The sequence below is a fragment of the Carcharhinus amblyrhynchos genome, chromosome 22 (assembly GCF_965287045.1).
Source record: "Carcharhinus amblyrhynchos chromosome 22, sCarAmb.v2.hapA, whole genome shotgun sequence".
NCBI classification, from domain to species: domain Eukaryota; kingdom Metazoa; phylum Chordata; class Chondrichthyes; order Carcharhiniformes; family Carcharhinidae; genus Carcharhinus; species Carcharhinus amblyrhynchos.
In genome coordinates, this window is record NC_137345.1 from 6810304 (window position 1) to 6831833 (window position 21530).

A 21530-nucleotide genomic window follows, 5' to 3' on the forward strand; every position below is an offset into this window, starting at 1 on the left:
AAAATATCCTTAAAATGTATGTTTAAAGTTTATTTATTCACGTCACAAGTATTATTTATTTATTCATGTCACATTAACACTGCAATATAGTTACTGTGAAAATCCCCTAGTCGCCACACTCTGGCGCCTGTTAGGATACACTGAGGGAGAATTTAGCACGGCCAATGCACCTAACCAGCACGTCTTTCAGATTGTGGGAGGAAACTGGAGCACCCGGAGGAAACCCACGCAGACACAGGGAGAACTTGCAAACTCCACACAAATAGTGGCACAAGTTGGGAATCTAACTCGCGTTCCCGGGGCTGTGAGGCAGCAGTGCTAATCGCCCCAGTGCTGCTGCCAGAAACACAGCAGAATCTGCACTTCCCAAAAATGTATGTATTTTACAACGCTATGTGCCGTTTGTCAAACATCGTCACACATTTAGATTTGCTGCTTAATTAGAATGAATTAATGATCTGGGAGAGTTAGATAATGATCAATTAAAACATTTTCAAACGTACAGATGTCATCCGATGCACACGACACCTTGGCGAAATATTTTATTTTTAAAATGTGTGAATAATTAACTTCACTTGGCTGCACAGCAGATTTGACTTAAAATTCAATCTTATTGAAATCGTGATCACTATCTTGAAAACAAATCTCCACGGTTGTAACCGTGGCAACGGTCGCTGGGCATTGACGAACTCTTGTTTATGAACAGGTTGTGAAGGGTTTTCTGCTGAGTAACCTCCTGTTCCGACCCGTGTCGAGCAATGCTGGCCACCGATAATTAACAGAGGTCAGGATTTGCTTGGCATTTTACTGCTAGTCTTAAACCCCCGCTGGTTTAAAAACGTACACTATTCGCATACATTTTGAAATACTTATTATACCTCTACGAGCTCAAGATTGAAATGGCCCAAAAAAAAAACAGCAACAGATGGAGTGTAATATTTGTGCATCTGGTTCAATTTTGATGTCCGACTTCTTTTCGAGAATTTACGTTCCATCTGCTTAATTGGGCAGCATCTCTGACACCCATAGACATGCCGGAGACTTTGCTACTTGCTTTCAGCTGATTATTTTCCAGTTTAAGTTTATTTATTACTGTCCCAAGTAGGCTTACATTAAAAGGTCATCTGGTCTCGAAACGCCAGCTCTTTTTTCTCCTGACAGATGCTGCCAGGCCTGCTGAGATTTTCCAGCACTCTCTCTTCAGGCTTACATTAACACTGCAGTGATGTTACTGCTAAAATCCTGAAGTCGCCACACGCTGGCGCCTATTCGGGTACGGCGAGGGAGAATTTAGCATGGCCAATGTACGTCTTTCGGACTGTGGGAGGAAACTGGAGCACCCAAAGGAAACCCATGCAGACACGGGGAGAATGTGCAGACTACGCACAGACAGTGACTCAAGTTGGGAATTGAACCCAGGTCCCTGGTGCTGTGAGACATCAGTGCTAACCACTGTGCTGCTATGTTCCTTTCATGATCTGTATGGAATATCTTTGGCCCTGTAACCCCGCATATTTACCACGCTAATCCCTCTAACCTATGCACCCAGGACACAAAGAGACAATTTATCATGGCCAATGCACATCTTTGGACAGTTTGGATGGTTATTAGTAACTATCTTTCACGAACTGCGTTTTGCTGGATGGATCACCCTGCTTTTATCAAGAGATGTTGCTGTAGTTTCAGCCAATGTGTTCTGGTTGTTGTAATTCATGCAGACGCTATTTAACTAGATACTGTAGGTTGTTTGATAGACAAATAGACTCTGTTTGCTGAGTGAATTGACATCTCCAAAATAGATTGCTTGGTATGAGTGATGCCAGAATTCTTTCTTCATCTCTGGCAAGCATTCTGGACACACTCTGTAGACACCATAACTTAATGAGAGACTTACCAGGAGGCCAATGTCAGAGTGCTGGAAGGATCAGAAAATCATAGAATCTATGGCACAGAGACAGGCCCTATGGCCCAAACTGGTCCATGATGCCCATCTAAGCTAACCCCATGTGCCTGCATTTGACCCATATCCCTCTAAACCTTTCCTATCCATGTTTCTGTCCAAATGCCTTTTAAATGTTGTCAATGTCTCCGCCTGAACCACCCTCTCCGGCAGCTCATTCCACACACGTACCACCCTCTGTGGAAAAAACTTGCTCCTCAGGTTCCCATTAATTCTTTCCCCTCATCTTAAATCTTCTCGTTTTTGATTCTCTGACACTGGGAAAAAGACTGAGTCCATTCGTCCTATCCATGTCTCCCATGATCTTATACACCTTGATAAGATCAACCCCTCTGTCTCCTACGCTCCAAAGAACAAAATCCTAGTCAGTCCAATCTCTTTCTATAACTCAGTGCCTTGAGTCCTTGCAACATCCTTGTAAATCTCTTCTGCACTCTCTCCAGTTTAATAACATCTTTCCCATAGCAAGTTGACCAAAACTGAACTGATGGTATTTTACGCTGGCTCTCGCAGCTATTTCCTCTTTCTGAAGGAGAACATTTGCAGGGCTAAGAAGATAATAGCACTCACTATTTGCCTAAAACCACAGTATACCGATTACTTAAGATTGGCTTTGACAGGGACCGGAATTTTCCAGTTGTTTACACAGCTGGGATATGCTGGTCACGCTGATGTCACACCCCTGCCAAGGGTTTCCCGGTGGCAGGGGGTGGAATTAATGGGAAATCCCATTGACAGCGCCAGGACCAGAAGATCCCACCACTGGCCAAAGGCATACCATTTCCCACCAGGAGAAACACATCGCAGGGAGTCCAGAAAATCCCCACGTGGGGCTTGTGTTTGGGTATTCCATAGCAACAGGAGAAGACCAGTCAGTCCCCTCTGCCATTCAATTAAACAGTCTCTCTCCACTGGTGCTGCCTGTACCTGGAAAGACTCGCACTCCAACCATTCTTCACATTCCAATCTGTAAGTATCTTGTAATTTTGTCTTCACCTAAATATGCCGTGTTTGTGAAACTTACCTCTCCACTCACCGGATGAACGGGCAGCACTCCGAAAGCTCGCGATGCCACATAAATCAGTTGGACTTTAACCTGGTGTTGCGAGACTTCCTTCTGTTGTCCATCCCAAGTCCAACGCCGGCATCTCCACATAGAGTCATAGAGGTTTACAACATGGAAACAAGCCCTTTGGCCCAACTTGTTCATGCCGCCTTTTTTTTAAAACCCCTAAGCTAATCCCAGTTGCTTGCATTTGGCCCATATCCCTCTATACCCATCTTACCCATGTAACTGTCTAAATGCTTTTTAATAGACAAAATGTTACCTGCCTCTACTACTACCCTCTGGCAGCTTGTTCCAGAGACGTATAAGATAATGAAGGGGATGGATAGGGTAGAGGGAGAGAGATTCTTCCCGCTTAGAAAGGATAGCAGGACTCGAGGGCACAGCCTCAAGATAAGGGGGGTGGCAGTTTAGATCAGAGTTGAGGAGGAACTTCTTCACTCAAAGAGTGGTGAGTCTCTGGAATTCTCTGCCCATTGAAGTGGTGGAGGCTACCTCGCTAAAAATATTTAAGTCACGGGTAGATAGGTTTTTGACAGACAAGGGAATTAAGGGTTATGAGGAGAAAGCGGGAAAGTGGAACTGATCCACTTCAGATCAGCCATGATCTTATTGAATGGCGGGGCAGGCTCGAAGGGCTAGATGGCCTACTCCTGCTCCTATTTCTTATGTTCTTATGTTCCAGACACTCACCACATCATTCAAGTAAATCACAGCAATCTGCATCTTAACTCCATCAACCTACTTTGGTTGTGTAACCCTGAATACAATAGCCTAACGAATGTCCCTCAATCTCATTTTTGGTTCCACTATTGTAAAACAGCGACGCTTTAACCTTGATGTGTGGCCTCTGAATGAAACTGGTATATAAGAGAGTGCCATCGAACATCTTTAATGAAGCTAAAAGGGACTCACCCCCAGCCAGCACAGTCAGAGGAATGGGCTTGCTGAAGACACTGGTCGTAACGTAGTCAATGTGGCTGGTGAGATAACAGGAGTAAGCGCCAGCGTCTGCACTCTTCACCTCGGCGATGTAGAGGTTCCCCGTCACCTGCGAGATGAAGTGACGGTCGTCTGGCATTATGAAGTTTGGGATTTCACCGATAAACCAACGATATGCGGGACCTGGAATGCCAAACAAATATTCAAAGATAAGTCATCAATTGATCTGTCAGAGCTCAGAGCAAATGATCAGAGATTAACGGTCTGACTCAGCTTCCAAAGGGAGGAGATGGCAAATCTTAGAACTTGACTTGATTTATCATTGTCACATGTACTGGGATACAGTGAAAAGTATTGTTTCTTGCATGTTGTGCAGACAAAGCATGTATAGAGTACATAGAACATAGAACATAGAACATAGAACACTACAGCACAAACAGGCCCTTCGGCCCACGAGTTGAGCCGATCACATCAACACCTATCTATAACCCCCAATCCCATGGTGGAGAGGAAAAGGAGAGAGTGTAGAATGTTGTGCTACATCATAGCTAGGGTGTAGAAAAGGATCAGCTTAATATAATGTGATTCAAAAGTCTGATGGTAGCAGGGAAAGTGCTATTCTTGAGTCAGTTCATATGTGATCTCAGACTTTTGTATCTTTTTCCTGATGGAAGGTGGAAGAGAGTATGTCCGGATTTGTGGGATTCTGGATTATTTTGGCTGCTTTTCCGAGGCAGCGGGAAGTGTAGTCACTGTTAACGGATGGTTTGAGTGATGGACTGGGCTTCATTCATGGCCCTTTGTAGTTTCTTGCAGCCTTTTACAGAGCAGGAGTCAAACCAAGCACTGAGAAAGCATTAAGCTTTTTATGGTGCATCTGTAAAAGTTGGTGGGAGTTGTAGCAAAAATACCAAATTTCCTTATCTTCCTGAGAAACAGTAAGAAGCCTCACAACACCAGGCTAAAGTCCAACAAATTTATTTGATACCACAAGATTTCGGAGTGCTGCTCCTTCATCAGGACTCACCTGATGAAAGGGCAGTGCTCCAAAAGCTTGTGCTACCAAATAAATCTGTTGGACTTCAGCCTGATGTTGTGAGACTTCTTACTGTGTTTACCCCAGTCCAACGTTGGTATCTCCACATCATTCCTGAGAAAGTAGATGTGTTGGTGGGCTTTCTTAACTATGGCATCAGCATGGAGGGACCAGGACAGCTTGTTGATGATCTGAACACCTAGAAACCTGAAGCTCTCAACTACCTCCACTTCATCAGCGTTGATGTACAGCCTTGAGATGTGGAGATGCCAGTGTTGGATTGGGGTGAGCAAGAAGTGTCACAACATCAGGTCAAAGCCCAACAGGTTTATTTGGAATCACGATCTTTCACAGCGCCACTCCTTCATCAAGTGCTCTCCTGATGAAGGGGCAGCACTCTGAAAGAATTGAATTTTAACCTGGTGATGTGAGGCTTCTTACCTTTGATGTAGACAAGGGCATGTCCTCCGTTATGTTTTCTGAAGTCGATGGTTATCTCCTTCGTTTTGCTGACATCATCATGCTGACACTGGCTCTTTGAAGGAACGATCTGGTTGGTATCCTACCTCCCCTCATTCTTCATAGTCCTCCAGTTACTATCTTTTCAAAAATGTATCTGTGATGACTTCAGCCAGGCTAATGAGGTTGGCTTGCTAGAGTATGAACTACCTGATGAATATTCCCTTATGAAAAGAGCTACCTGATGAGTCCTAATTGATGGTTAAATCAGGGAGCCTTATGCTCCCTGTTTAAAGCAGGTGTGTCAGACTCCCAGCCTGCATTCAGCAGGGAGCAACTGGAGAGCTGGCTGTGTACAGATGTATGGTGTAAATAAAGTAACTTGGTGATGGGACTTTTGTCTCTGTGGAGTTATTACAGTATCCTATTCCCTTTTCAATAAGATACAAATCTGCTTCCAACAACTGTCCAGCAGTGCAGTCCAGATCAAAACAACTTACAGGGAGGATGTGGAAGCCATTGAAAGGGTGCAGAATAGATTTACAAGGATGTTACCTGGATTGGGTGGCATGCCTTATGATGATAGGTTGAGAGAGCTCGATCTTTTCTCCTTAGAGAGACAAAGGATGAGAGGGGACCTGATAGAGGTGTATAAGATGATGAGGTATTGATCAGGTGGACTCTCAGAGGCTTTTCCCCAGGGCTGAAATGGCTGCCACAAAAGGACACAGGTTTAAAGTGCTGGGGAGTAGGTACAGAGGAGAGTCAGGGGTAAGTTTTTCACTCAGAGGGTGGTGGGTGAGTGGAATCGGCTGCCGTCGGTGGTGCTGGAGGCCAATTCGATGGGGTCTTTTAAGAGACTTCTGGATGAGTACATGGGATTTAATAGGATTGAGGGTTATAGGTAAGCCTAGTAAGTAGAAATAAGATTGGCGCAACATGTAGGCCAAAGGGCCTGTTTGTGCTGTAGTTTTTCTATGATTCTAACTCACTGTTCAAATACTTCTCCTCGTGTCTCTCCTGGCTCTGTCCTCAGAGACTAACCTCCTTGCCAGTGGAAACAGCTTGTCTCGAGCTGTTCTCAGCAAAACCTCCCCAATTTTGAACACTTGAATTAAATTTAACTCTCCATAATTAAAAAGAGATTCAATAGTTAAAAATATCAAATGACTGTGAGAAATAAATCTCATTAAGAATAAGGAAGCCATGAAATTAGTACTGGAAGGAGAGAAATAAAACACTGCATATATTGAGATGTGAAATGTGTGGTAACTACAGAATGTCAAAGAAAGTGCGAAAAGGATTCACAGGGAATCCTATAAATTGCGCAGACTGGATTACTTTTGTTTTGCAAAGTCACTGACATTTCTGCCGGGCGTGTTTTCAGCGGGGCTGGGGAGGGGGTGGGCGCATAAAATTAGGGCAATTCCCAACCCATCAACTTCCCACCCATGGTACTGCTGCCTCACGGGGCCAGGGATCCGGGTTTGATTCCTGGCTTGGGTCACTGTCGGTGCGGGGTCTGCATGTTCTCCCAGTGTCAGCGTGGGTTTCCTCCGGGTGCCCCGGTTTCCTCCCACAGTCCGAAAGCTGTGCTGGTTAGGTGGATTGGACATGCTAAATTCTCCCTCAGTGTACCCGAACAGATGCTGGAGTGCAGCAACTGGGGGATTTTTACAGTAACTTCATTGCAGCGTTAATGTACTTTCTCAGAAGACTAAGGAAATTTGGCATGTCAGCTATGACTGTCACTAACTTTTACAGATGTACCATAGAAAGCATTTTTTCTGGTTGTATCACAGCTTGGTCTGGGCTCCTGCTCTGCCCAAGACCACAAGAAACTACAAAAGGTCTGAATGTATCCCAATCCATCAGGAAAACCAGCCTCCCATCCATTGATTCTGTCTTCACTTCCTGCTGCCTCGGAAAAGCAACCCACATAATTAAGGACCCCACGCACCCCGAACATTCTCTCTTCCACCTTCTTCCATCAGGAAAAAGATACAAAAGTCTGAGGTCACGTACCAACTGACTCAAGAACAGCTTCTTCCCTGTTGCTGTCAGACTTTTGAGTGGACCTATCTCACATTAAGTTGATCTTTCTCTACACCCTAGCTATGACTGTAACACTACATGCTGCACTCTCTCATTTCCTTCCTTATGAATGGTATGCTTTGTATAACGCTCAAGAAACAATACTTTTCACTGTATACTAATACATGTGACAATAATAAATCAAATCAAATCAGAAAAAAGTGTAAGCCTACTTGTGACACTAATAAACTTAAAAACACCCAAATTCATTCCCATAATCCAGGATAATGTGAATCCAGAGGCAGTGTCACATCTAAGATGGAACCCTTCCCTTTCTTCCCATCCATCTGGTTCGCTACTGTCCTGGAAGGAAATCTGTCATCCCTAACCAGTCTGGCCTACACGTGACTCCAGACCCACAGCAATGTGGGGATCCTTAACTGCCCTCTGAAGCGGCCTAACAAACTACTCGAAGGCAACTAGGGGATGGGCGACATCTTGCATCCTGATAATTAAAAAAAAATCCCCAGATGTGTAGAAGGCTTGTGTGGAGCCCCAGTTGAAAGCTGTAAATTCTCGATAATGTAAGGTAATCGATAACATAATTCGAACAGCATTTCAAAAATGAGTAAGAAAACTCAACTTAGTCTGGTCGAGACTTGTGATCAAAAACTCAGAGGGGAGGGGCGATGAATTCTGCAAAACATTAACTTGCGCTGAAAAACTCAATCAAAGAACTAAGATCATAGAACAGTACAGCACAGGAACAGGCCCTTCGGCCCACCAAGTCTGTGCCCACATAGATGCCTCTCTAATCTACTATTTTCTTGCCTCTACATGGTCCATGTCTCTTTATTTCCTGTCTATTCATGTATCTATCCAGATGCTTTTGAACGTTGTTCTAGAACATGCTTCCATCCACCTCCTCTGGTAATGTGTTCCAGACATTCACCACCCTCTGTGTGAAAAGTTTGCCCCTTATATCTCTTTTAAACTTTCCCCTCTCACTTTCTACCAATGCCCCTGAGTAATTGACCCTTTGACCCTGGGAAAAAGACTCTGACTATCCACTCTACCCAAGCCTGTCATATTCTTGTAAAACCCTATCAGGTCCTCCCCTCATCCTCTGACACTCTAACAAAAACAATTCAAGTTTGTTCAACCTTTCTTCATAGTCCATATCCTCCAAACCAGGCGACATTTTGGTAAATCTCTTCTGCACTCTTTGCAATGCATCAACATCCTTCCGCTAGTGTGGTGACCAGAATTGTACACAATACTCCAAACGTGGCCTAACCAAAGTCTTATACAGTTGCAACATGATTTTCCAATTCTTATACTCAGTGCCCTGACCAATGAAGGCCAGCATTTCATGCATCTTATTGACCAGCTTGTCCACTTGAGGTGCCACCTTCAGGGAACTGTGGATCTCCCAGATCCCTCTGTATGCTAATATTTCTAAGGGCTCTACCATTTACTGTATACTATCCTTCTGCAGTAGATCTTACAAATCATCACCGCACCATTTGTCTGGTTACATTCCATTTGCCATTTTTTGGCCCAGGTCTCCATCCTTACATGCAGCTGGGGTTCTCCAGTCCTGCTGCAGTGAATGGAGTTTTGGCTGAGTGCCAAATTCTCTGTTCACACTGGCAGCAGGGCAGGAACGGACAAGATAGGAGACTCCTGCCCCTGGTCTATTTTGGCCTATCTTGCTTGGTTTTAATCTGTCCAGAAAGTTGTTTTTGGTGCCGGTCATCAAGAGCCAATGCTGCCAACACAGCGTAGCCGGATGTACAACCAGGTATCCTGAGTTAGGAATAGGAGAACATCGCAATGGAGCAGAGAACGGGATTAGTCGCCTTTGAGTCATGGGGATGGATAGTTCTGAAGTCCTTTGCAAGTTTTACATTCTCACTGAACAGTCTGCAACTCAGCACTCTCTTGCAGTAACGATGTGGAGCTGTCGGCATTGGACTGGGGTGGGTTTAATAAGAAGTCTGACAACACCAAGTTAAAGTCCAACGGGTTCATCTGGTAGCACGAACTCTCGGAGCACTGCCCCTTCATCAGGTCAGTGACTCACCTGATGGACTTTAACCTGGTGATGTGAGACTTCTTACTGTGCCCACCCCAGTCCAACGCCGGCATCTCCACATCATTACTTTGTAAAATGAGAGCAACAGGAGTTAACACTGAGTGCCCTCAGTGGATGTTACAGAAAATCTCTGGGCAAAAGAAATGTTTGTTTCTTTCCTGTTGTGGCAATTCCTTCCGAGTGACTCAATAAGTCAAATTGTGTATCCTGTCCCTGGGTTTCGGGATTTGACTGGTTTCTTTTTGGCATGGAGTGGCAGGGGGATGGGGTGGAGGGAGGTGTGCGGAGTTTGCCTGTTTGCAATTCAGGACATTGGTTTCTGGTGGCTGGCCACACATTAACTTTCTGTAGCTCTCACTCCTGTTCACAAGACGGCGCTGAGTGATTCACTGAGAAACCGAGATGAACGAGCAGCAGACCCTCGTGCAGGTTGCTGGTAATGTTGATAAGCTTGGGGAAGGAAAATATTGGTAAACAGCACTTTGGAGGCCAGGTCATTGAGTGTCTTTAAGACAGAGTTAGATAGGTTCTTGATCAAAAAAAAGGGATCAGGGGTTATGGGGAAAAGGCAGGAAAATGGGGATGAGAAAAATATCAGCTATGATTGAATGGTGGAACAGAGTTGATGGGCCGAGTGGCCTAATTCTGCTGACGTGTCTTATGATCTTTTGGTAGATCCAATTCAGGTGGGAGCTACAAAATAAATGGCAGAACCATCAGGAACATAGACACACAGAAAGATCTCGGAGTACAGGTCCACAGATCCTTAAAACTGGCAGCACAGGTGGAAAAGGTGGTGAAGAAAGCATGTGGCAAGCTTACCTTCATTGTCTGGGACATTGAGTAAAAAAATTGGCAAATTACGTTACGGTTATATAAAATATTGGTTAGGCCACATTTGGAATACTGTACGCAATTCCTGACACCACAATACCGGAAGGACGTGGAGGCTTTGGAGGGGGTACTGAAAAGGTTTACCAGGATGTTGCCTGGTATGGAGGGTATTGGCTATGAGGAGAGCTTGAATAAACTGGGATTGTTCTTCCTGGAAAGACAGAGGCTGAGGGGCTACCCTGATAGAAGTTTATAAAATTATGGGAGGTATTGATAGAGTGAACAGTTGGAAGCTTTTTCCCAGGGCAGAAATGACAATTACAAGGGGCCACAAGTTCAAGGTAAGGGGGGAAAGGTACAGTGGAGACGTGCGGGGGAAGTCTTTTACATGAAGGGTGTTGGGGCCTGGAATGCACTGTCAAGTGAGGTGGTTGAGGCACTTACGTTAGCCACATTTCCGACTTACCTTGACAGGCATATGAACAAATGCGGAATAGAGGGATATAAGCGGTTGGTTTGGATAGATCAAGGTGATTGGCGTAGGCTTGGAGCGCTGAAGGGCCTGCTCCTGTGCTGTTAACCATAGAAATTTACAGCTCAGAAACAGGCCATTTGGCCCTTCTTGTCTGTGCTGAACCGTTTTTTGCCTAGTCCCACTGACCTGCACTTAGACCGTATCCCTCCACATCCCTCTCATCCATGAACCTGTCCAAGTTTTTCATAAATGTTAAAAGTGACCCTGCATTTACCACTTTATCCAGCGGCTCATTCCATGCTCCCACCACTCTCTGCGTGATAAAGCCCCCCCTGATATTCCCTTTAAACTTTTCTCCTTTCACCCTTAACCCATGCCCTCTGGTTTTTTCTCCCCTAGCCTCAGTGGAAAAAAGTCTGCTTGCATTCACTCTATCTATACCCATCAAAATCTTATACACCTCTATCAAATCTCCCCTCATTCTTCTACGCTCCAGGGAATAAAGCCCTAGCCTATTCAATTTCTGTCTGTAACTCAGCTTCTCAAGTCCCAGCAACATCCTTGTGAACCTTCTCTGCACTCTTTCAAACTTATTTACATCCTTCCTGTAACTAGGTGACCAAAACTGTACACAATACTCTAAATTGCGCTCACCAATGCCTTATACAACCTTACCATAACTCTCCAATATTCCGATTTATAAAGGCCAATGTACTAAAAGCACTCTTTACGACCCTATCCACCTGTGATGCCACAGGTCACACACGTTCCTTGTTCTTTGTTCAGAGAAATAATTTTTCAGCGAGACGAAGGCTGGGATTCTCCGACTTTGTCCGGGGCTGGGAATATCCGGTCCCACTGCAAGTATTGGAGATTTGGTTGACTGCCAGATTCTCTGTTCTGGCTGGCAGCGGCAGTGGGGTGTCCAACATCGGGGAATTTTGACCTAAGTTTAGGCTTTGTGAATGTTAGTTGTGGCTAAGCGGGTAACACATTTTCCTTGGAGTCAGAAAGTTGTGGGTACTTCAGTGGTTTGAGAAAAATCTAGGCTGATGCTTCCGGTGCATCCAGTGAAGGTGGCGTGGGAATTAAGTTGCAACAACCATGGCAGGCAACTCTTGTTAGCAAGGGTGGAAAAAGCTTATTATCAGGCAAGGCCTCACTGAGGTCAGTGGGTGCATATTCAGGAAAGAAACTAATCTAACATTGTGTCGGTTTCATAAACATTACATTCATGGCCTTGGCCACAGGATGAAGCAAAGACAAGTTACCATGGCAAATACCAAAAAGAACAAAGAACAAAGAAAATCACAGCACAGGAACAGGCCCTTCGGCCCTCCAAGCCTGCACCCACCATGCTGCCCGACTTAACTAAAACCCCCTACCTTTCTGGGGACCATATTTCTCGATTCCCATGCTATTCATGTACTTGTCAAGACGCCCCTTAAAAGTCACTACGTATCTGCTTTCACTACCTCCTCCGGTAGCGAGCTCCAGCACCCACTACTGTCTGTGTAAAAAATCTGCCTCGTACACCTCCTTTAAACCTGGGCCCGTCGCACATTACACGAGATATGGTGACATATTACGCAAATGAAGGAGATGGGTTTCTATTGAATAAGAAAGGGCAAAAAGCTATGCTATGATTGGTGGATATTTATGCGAATTAAGGGGTAGAAAGTTACTCATTTCCCATTTGCTGTAACTAACTCTAACTGCTAATTGTCTGTATCAGAACATCCAGCAGCGCATTGCGCTGAATGTGTGTCCTCCTTGCTAGCAAGTAATAAAACTTTGGAGATTTGAGTACTCGCCATGAATTGTCTAGTTAATCCACAACAGTGGTGTCACTTTTCGGATAAGACATTGAACTAAGGCCCCGCCTGCTCTCAGATAGATGGAAACTATGGTGTGGAATTATTTGAACGGGGAGTTCTGGTCAATGCTACTGTTATTCCAAGTCTATATAGATTGTTGCAGCCCCTTATTTGTTATTTTAAGGGGTTCATCTTCAATTTTTGGCTGCACTTCAGAAGCACACTCCTGGCGCGAGATTCTCCAGCCTCCTATTCAAGGTTTGCCCACCGGTGGGAGGTGGCTTGTTGTTTGCTGGCGGCAGGATTCCCTGTTCCAGCTGCTGTCAATGGGAATTCCCACTGACGTCACCCCAAGTCAACACACGGGTGGGGGCGCACTGCCGACGGGACCAGAGAATCCTGCCAACGTGAATGGCTGGAGAATTCCGGTCCTGATCCTTGGCCACCCAGCGCAGAGGAGGTGGGCAGATTGGAGGACCTCCTCCTGGGCCTGGCTATGGCGTCCGTTGGCAGGTCCAGGCAGCACCCCACCACCTCCCCCCCCCCCACCCCCCACTCCCCTCCCCCCCCCAACCCCACCACCCCCACCCCCACCATGGAGAGGAGTGTTTGTTTGACCTGGCTGTCTGCAGCCGCAACCCCAACCCCTCTCCACCGCCCCCACCCCCAACCCCCCCATGGCCCATGGCTACAATCACACCCAGGTGTCCCCAGAGTGTGAATATGTGGTGTCCGCTTGAAATTTTTCCTGACTTGTAGGCTCCACCAGGGCTGGACTCCTTCATCAACCCCCAACACAACATTTTAATTTGAGCAGATAAATTTTCTTTAACCTTTTTTCTTTTGTTACAGCCCCCCTTTAAGTGGCAATCGCCTTGTTAATTGAGTTGATTTACTGTTGCTTTAAAAGAGCGACGCTAAGTGGATTAGCAGATGAAAGGCATGTTGTAGCTGGAAGATTTATCAAGCAAAGGATTAATGTCCACTTTAATGCTTCAGCACCTGGATCGGGATTTATTTATCAGTCAATATCTATCCCAAACATCACAAAACAACGATGATCTCATTGCTGGGAACTGGATAAAATTTGTTGTGTGCAAACATAGAAACCAGAAACAGGAGCAGGCCATGCACTCCTTCGAGTCTGCTCCACCATTCATCTTGATCATGTCTGATCATCAAATTCAATATCCTGATCCCCTCCTTCCTCCCATATCCCGTTAGCCCCAAGTGCTATATCTAATTTCTTCTTGGAATTACACAACATTTTGGCCTCAACTACTTTCTGTGGGGGTGAATTCCACACATTCACCACTCTCTGGGTGAAGAAATTTCTCCTCATCTCAGTTCTAAAAGGTTTACTCCTTATCCTCAAACTATAACTCCTAGTTCTGGATTCCCCCACCACTGGGAACATTCTTTCTAGATCTATCCTGTCTAACCCTGTTAGAATTTTATACATTTCTATGAGATCCCCGCTCACTCTTCTAAACTCCAGTGAATATAATCCGAACTGAGTTAGTCTCATCTCATATGACACAGCTGTCATCCCAGCCTGGTAAACCTTCGCTGTACTGCCTCTATAGCAAGGACATTCTTCCTCAGATAAGACACCTAAGCTGCGTACAGTATTCCAGGTGTGGCCTCACCAATATCCTGTATATTTGCTGCGTATCATACATCAGTAAAAATAAAACTTTTTACTGTGTTTACCCTAGTCCAACGCCGGCACATCTACATCATATCATACATCAGCACAGAGTCTTCAATGGTGGTAAAGCCCTTTAGCATGTCCTTCCAAAGATGTTACATACAAGTGGTTGTCCTTTCTTTGAGAGCCTGTAGTTTGAAGGAGGAAAGGAAGGCTGGGGGAGGTAGGGAGTTTGGCAGTTTTAATTGCCCTTACACGCAGCTATTGGAGTGAAACAGTGCGACGGAACAAGAGATATATGTGATTACCTGGATAATGCGGGGGAGCGTTACAAGGGAGCATCAAGCCCGACCCTTCAGCCACTTTCACCAGGTCCCTTTCTTCTGTTGAAAACTGTGAAAGATCTAACAGTAAGAAGAGTGAATCAGTTGAAAGGCGAGAGCTTTAACTGAGAGATCTTTGGACACAAGAAAATGGTGCATTCGAAGTTCGAGCATGTCACCCCCCACCCCCAGCCACCCACAAGCATCCGGGTCCCTGGCGCTGTGAGCCAGCAGTGCCAACCACTGTGCCATCCATCTAATTTGTCATTTCATATCAGCCCTTTTGCAGCAGGTGGCAAGAGTGACTTCATCAGAATGGGCAGCGATCTAAATTTGCAAGAGAAATGGAAGTTTATCACAAATATTGCAAAGTCAATAATCTGGGAGGTCTTTGGCCAGTTAATTTTTGGGTCCTGTTTCATTTCCTGGGCCAGGGGCTGATGAGGGTCCGGATGCCAGACTCCTGGAACAGTGCTTTGTAGCAGCTATGGAAGTTGCTGGACACTAGTCTGAGGTAGGCTTCTCCATCTTGGTGCTGAATAACTTTCCGGACCCATCCCACACAATACAATCAAGACCTGGGACTCACAATGGGGGCAATGTTCTATCACTCCAAAGGTGGAATTTTATGACCAGAAGGATCTTCCAGTCCCACCAAAGTCAAAGAGCTTCGGAACAGCTCACCACATTTTGGGCTTCCACCCTGTGCCATAACGGGACCGTAATATACCACCATAAGTCCGGGTTCATTGAGAGAACAATGTAGTCAGTGAGGTGGTATGCTGGCACAGTGGTTAGCACTGCTGCTTCACAGTGCCAGAGACACGGATTGGATTCCTGGCTTGGGGCGCTGTCTGTGTGGAGTTTGCACGTTCTCCCCGGGTCCACGTGGGTTTCCTCCCGGTGTTCCGGTTTCCTCTCACGATCCGAAAGACATGCTTGTTACGTGCATTGGGCCATGCTAGATTCTCCCTCAGTGTCCCCGAACAGGCGCCGGAGTGTGGCGACTTGGGGATTTTCACATTGCAAGCCTACTTGTGACTAATAAATAAACTTTAAACAATGCCCTCTCACTCCAAGGATGGAATTTTATGGTGATTCTCACCAGAAGGACCTTCCAATCCTGCCAAAGTCAAGAGGCTGGGTTTTCTGTCTGTCGTTGCCCCAAAACCGGAAAATCCGGCCTGTTGTCAATGGACATCTGCGTGGTCCGTTCCCCCAACCCCACGGCCCGCTGTGATTCCCATGGCGATTCCAGCCCTGCCTAAGTCAAAGAACTTTTGAACAGCTCATCAAGTTGGGCCGAAGGGCCTGTTTCCACGCTGTAAACCTCTCTGACTACATTTTGTGACTCCACCCTCTACCATGAGAGGACCATAACATACCGTCTGGGTTCATTGAGACAACAATGCAGTCCAGCGTAGGAATTACTAGGAACAATGAGGGACCTCGCTGTGATCTGCTTCTCATTTGGTTTTGACCGAACACTGGAATTGTCATTATTTCTGGCCCTTAACATACATTTCTACTTTACAATCAGGGGACTAATAGGAGGCAGAGGAATCTCTGAACGACTGAAAAACTCACAGCCGAAGCGGAGGAACGCCTCTTTGCTTATGACCGTCCCAACTGAGTTTGTTGCCAGGCACTGATAGGATCCAGGGTCTTTGGACCGCGTTGGGTAGCTGATCACCAGGTTCCCTCCAACCAGGCTGTACCGACTGTCCCCTTCAATGTTAACGTCCGTCCCATTGACTTTCCATCTGCCGGGAAGAATGATTCCAGAGAACCAGATAATTAGACTTGTTATTGTGAGCAATAGAATCCTCTCAGAAATCTGTTCCCCAGTTATGACAAAATTTCCAAGGTCTGAAATCAGTTTTGCTCATGGAGATCGTTGGAGTTAAAGCTACTCCAATGTAAACTTACTATTTAGCGTTTCAATGGACCAAACGCATTCTCTTTCATCCCATTATACAAAGAACAAAGAACAGTACAGCACAGGAAACAGGCCCTTCGGCCCTCCAAGCCTGCGCCGCTCATTGGCCCAACTAGACCATTCGTTTGTATCCCTCCATTCCCAGGCTGCTCCAGGTAATTATTAAACGATGCCAGCGTGCCTGCCTCCACCACCCTACCCGGCAGCGCATTCCAGGCCCCCACCACCCTCTGCGCAAGAGACGTCCCTCTGATATCGGAGTTATACCTCGCCCCCCTCTCACCTTGAACCTGTGATCCCTCGTGATCGTCACCTCCGACCTGGGAAAAAGCTTCCCACTGTTCACCCTATCTATACCCTTCATAATTTTGTAATCATATCAAATTCTAAGTTACTTTCCATTTCAGAAAGTTCTTGAAAGAAATAAAACACATTTGTACTAAAACTGAATCAGCAAATGTTTTACAGATACAAGCATTCTGCTAAGTGTCAAGTGGAGATGGATAATTACATTGGATCTGATCTCGGAAACACCTCAAAATGCTTCACACACGATCAGTTACCCGTGGAAGGATGTCCTTGCTATAGAGGGAGTACAGTGAAGGTTTACCAGGCTGATTCCCGGGATGGCAGGTCTGTCATTGTGAGGAGAGACTAAGTCGGTTAGGATTATATTCACTGGAGTTTGGAAGAGTGAGAGGGGATCTCATCGAAACTTATAAAATTCTAGCAGGATTAGACAGGTTAGGTTCAGAAAGAATGTTCCCAATGGTCAGGGAATCCAGAACTAGGGGTCGTTGTTTGAAAATAAGGGGTAAACCCTTCTAGAATTGAGGTGAGGAGAAATTTCTTCACCCAGAGGGTGGTGAATCTGTGGAATTCACGACTACAGAATGTAGTTGAGGCCAAAATGTGGTGCAATTTCAAGAAGAAATTAGATATAACTCTTGGGGATTAAGGGATCAAGGGATATGAGAGGAAAGGGAATCAGGATATTGAATTTGATGATCAGTCACGATCAAAATGAATGGTGGAGCAGGCTCGAAGGGCCAAATGGCCTCCTCCTGCTTCTAGTTTCTACGTAAGTTACTTTGAAGCATTGGATGGAATTTTCCCATTCCGCCTTCCATGGGAATCGCTGCGGGCGGGGGCAGATCATGCAAAGGTCCCATTGACCTCGGGAGGGGTTTTCCGCTCTTGGGACGAGCGTGACTGGAAAATCCCGCCCATCGTGTCTGCTGCCAGGTGGACCAAGGTGGCAGAAAGGTTTTTTGTAACCTACAGCCAGGGGTCTTTGGAATGGTTTGAATGGGTTCACACGGATTACGATGGGAACTAACTGGGGAGTGGACTGGTGCAGTAGCTTCCTACCTCATGGTAATGGGTGGCAAATCTACAGACAGGAAGTGGACAGGGGTAACATGCCCAAACTCTGTGCAATGGGAGTTGGCACATGAGGAGCTGGATTATGAGGGCAGGCTCCATGTGCTTCTGCCAGGCCAGCTCAACCTCTTTTAATTCTTTTTTTGGGCGACGACCCTTAAGTTAGAATGAGCTCGTAACCATCCGGAGACCAGCAGCTCCGTGCCACAACAGAATCAGTGACCGTGGTCAGCTCTGCGGGACACCGGGGAGATGGAGGAGGGACCATGGATAGCCCCCAAACCTGGATAAGTCTGGGACTCTATTGGGCCTACGTTGGCAGGCCCTGGTGAGGGGGTGAGGTTGTGGAGGGGGGTGCTGGGATGCTGAGGGCATGTTAGATAAGGCAGAGAGGAGGGTGGATGTGGAGTGCCAGAACTGTGAGGGGAAGTGGAGGGAGGAGGGTGGGGGGGTGGTGGGTGGGGGTGTGGGTGTGGTGAGTTGGAGGGGCTATGATTTGCATAGGGTTTCCAGGAAGGAGGCACCTCTCCTTTCAGAGACCAGGGTCTACGAAAGGATACAGAGAGACTCCACGAGCGGGCAAAGACCTGGCAAATGGATTATAATGTGAGAAAATGGCCGGAATTTTACTACCCTGGCTGCCACGGGAATCAGAGCGGGCGAGGGGCGGACAATGGAAAGGTCCGTTGACCTTGGGTGGGATTTTGTTGTTTTGGGACGAGCGAGACTGTAAAATCCCACCCAATGTCAAATTGCCCATTTTGGTGGGAAGATGTGTATTATCTAAGTGGTGAGAGACTGCAGAACCCTGAGATGCAGAGGGACCTGAGTATGGAATCCCACTGTGCAGAGGGAGACCACTCGACCCATCGTGTCGGCACCGATCACAATCCCACCCAGGCCCTATTCCTGTAAACTCACGCATTTATCATAGCTAATCCCCCTGACGCTAAGGGGCAATTTAGCCTGGCCGATCCACCTCACCCACCGTCTCGTTGGACCGTGGGAGGAAACCGGAGGAAACCCACGCAGACACGGGGAGCAAGTGCAGACTCCGCACTGGGAGTGACCCGAGCCAGGAATCAAACTTGGATCCCTGACGCTGTGAGGCAACAGTGCTAAGTATTCTGCCACCGTGCCACCATAGCCTGGTACATAAACTACAGAAGGGTAATATGTAGGTGCAGCGGGTAATTCAGAAAGTTAATGGAATGTTATCATTCATTGCGATCTCAGCTGGTCAGAACATTGTTAGCAGACTTTCAGCCCAAGCTTGAAGAACACTCGTTCAGTGGTGAGATTTCTTGGACAAGCGAACTGCGCACTACCTGTATTTAGGCTGAGGGCTGGCTCGGACGTGGCAGTTCAGCGTCACCCTCCCTTCAGTCGAACCCTCAGGATACAGGGTGTTCAATGGCTGCTCTTCAAACACTGGCCCAAAATCCCCCTTCACGCTCTGAACAGCAGCCCAGTCTGTAACGCAGAAAGAAAACACATCGGTTCTCAAACTGTCAGCATTGTGTTTGCACCTTTCTTCTCCTCTGAGAGGGCTGACGGAGCTCTCTGCTGTCCCCTGAGTGTTAATGCTCCAGTAAACCATTGAAATAACATGTGTACAAAAAGAGTCTTGGAAATGGACGTTTCTACAGAGGATGTAGAACCATTTTCTTAATGTGAGAGTCGAGGCTGTTGACAAACGAGAAAGGGAGAATAGAGGGGGAGAATCTGTTTTTTTTTATTATTTGCAGTGCGCTGCTGGAAAGTGCGATGGAAGCAGATCCCAATATTAAACTTCAGGAGAGTAAACACTGGTAGGGGAAAATTGGCAGGAGTCCAGAGAGAAACCAGGCACGGGTGAACGTAATTAAAAAGCTCGTTCAAAGTGCTGGGTGCAGACAGCAAGGGTCAAATAGTCTCCTTCTGTGCTATTTCACTCTGATTTGTCTTTCAATAACACTGGTTATTTGCATTGCAGTAAGTAGTCTCACAACACCAAATTAAAGTCCAACTGGCTTATTTAGAATCACAAGCTTTCGGAGCGCTCCTCCTTCATCGGGTAAGTGGAGAGTTGGGTTTCACAAACACGGCATATATAGACAAAGGTTGCAAGATAATGGCTGGAAAGTGAGTTTTTATAGGTAATCAAGTCTTTACAGGTACAGACAATGTGAGTGGAGAGAAGGTTAAGCACAGGTTAGAGTTATGAATTGTCTCAAGCCAGGACAGTTAGTAGGATTCTGCAAACCCAGGCAAGTCATGGGGGTTACAGACAGTGTGACAGGAACCCAAGATCCTGGCTGAGGCCGTCTTCATGTATGTGGAACTTGGCTATCAGTTTCTGCTCGGTGACCCTGCATTATCGTGTGTCATGATGGCTGCCTTAGAGAATGCTTATCCGAAGATCGGAGGCTGAATGCCTCTGACTGGAAGGGGACATTCCTGCCTGTATTGCAGTTAACAACAGAATAAGTTTTGACATCCCCTTAATTTAACACTGAACAGAAATTGCTGTGGAGTGTGACTGATCTTTTAAAATTCATTCTCTGGCATTTATTGCACATCCTGAGTTGACCTTGAGAAGATGGTGGTGAGCTGCCTTCTTGAACACCCAGAGTGTTGTGAGGGAGGGGATTCCAGAATTTAGACCCAGTGCCAGTGAAGAAACGGCGATATATTTCCTGGTCAGGATGTTGATTGACTTGGAGGGGGACCTCCAGGCGGTGGTGTTTCCATGTATCTGCTGCTCTTATCCTTCTAGATGATAGTGGGTTTGGAAGGTGCTGTCTAAGGATTTGATGAATTCCTGCAGTGTATTTTGTAGATAGTACACACTGCTGCTACTGTGTGTCGGCGGTGGAGGGAGTGGATATTTGTGGATGGGGTGCCAATCAAGTGGGCTGCTTTGTCCTGGATGGTGTCAAGTTTCTTAAGTGTTGTTGGAGCTGCACCCATCCAGACAAGTGGGGGGGCGGTATTCAACCACGTTCCTGACTTGTGCCTTGTAGATGGTGGACAAGCTTTGGGGGGGGGTCAGGAGATGAGTTACAACAACTCTAGCCTTTGACCTGCTCTTTTGGCTATGGTATTAATGTGACTATTTAAGTTCAGTTTCTGGTCAATGGTCACCCCCAGGCTGTGGATAATCAGGAATCCAGTAATGGTAATGTCACTAAATATCAATGGGCGATGGTTAGATTGTCTCTGGTTGCAACTGTAGTTATACCTTTGCTTATCTTCATAAGAATTATAGAATCCTTACAGGGCAGAAGGAGGCCATTCGGCCCATCAAGACTGTACCTACAACAATCCCATCCAGGCCCTATCCCGGTAACCCCACACTTTTATCCTGCTAATCCCCCAGACACTATTGGGAAATTTACCATGGCCAATCCATCTAGTCTGCACATGTTTGGACTGCGGGAGCACCTGGAGGAAACCCACACAAACACGACGAGAATGTGCAAACTCTACACAGACAGTGACCCAGGACTGGATCCCTGGTGTTTTGAGGCC

General features: G+C 46.3%; 1 protein-coding gene across 2 annotated transcripts in view; it reads right to left on the reverse strand.

Annotated features, from left to right (window-relative positions):
• The window catches only part of cntn2 (contactin 2), a 175756-nt gene that overhangs the window by 65431 nt on the left and 88795 nt on the right, over nt 1–21530 (reverse strand). For both annotated transcript variants that reach the window (XM_080209753.1, XM_080209756.1), the window contains exons 3-6: nt 19346–19490; nt 16283–16458; nt 14681–14776; nt 3942–4151 (exon numbers count right to left, since the gene is read on the reverse strand). In XM_080209753.1, the coding sequence (XP_080065879.1) occupies nt 3942–4151; nt 14681–14776; nt 16283–16458; nt 19346–19490 (627 nt within the window). The remainder of the gene's footprint in view (nt 1–3941; nt 4152–14680; nt 14777–16282; nt 16459–19345; nt 19491–21530) is intronic.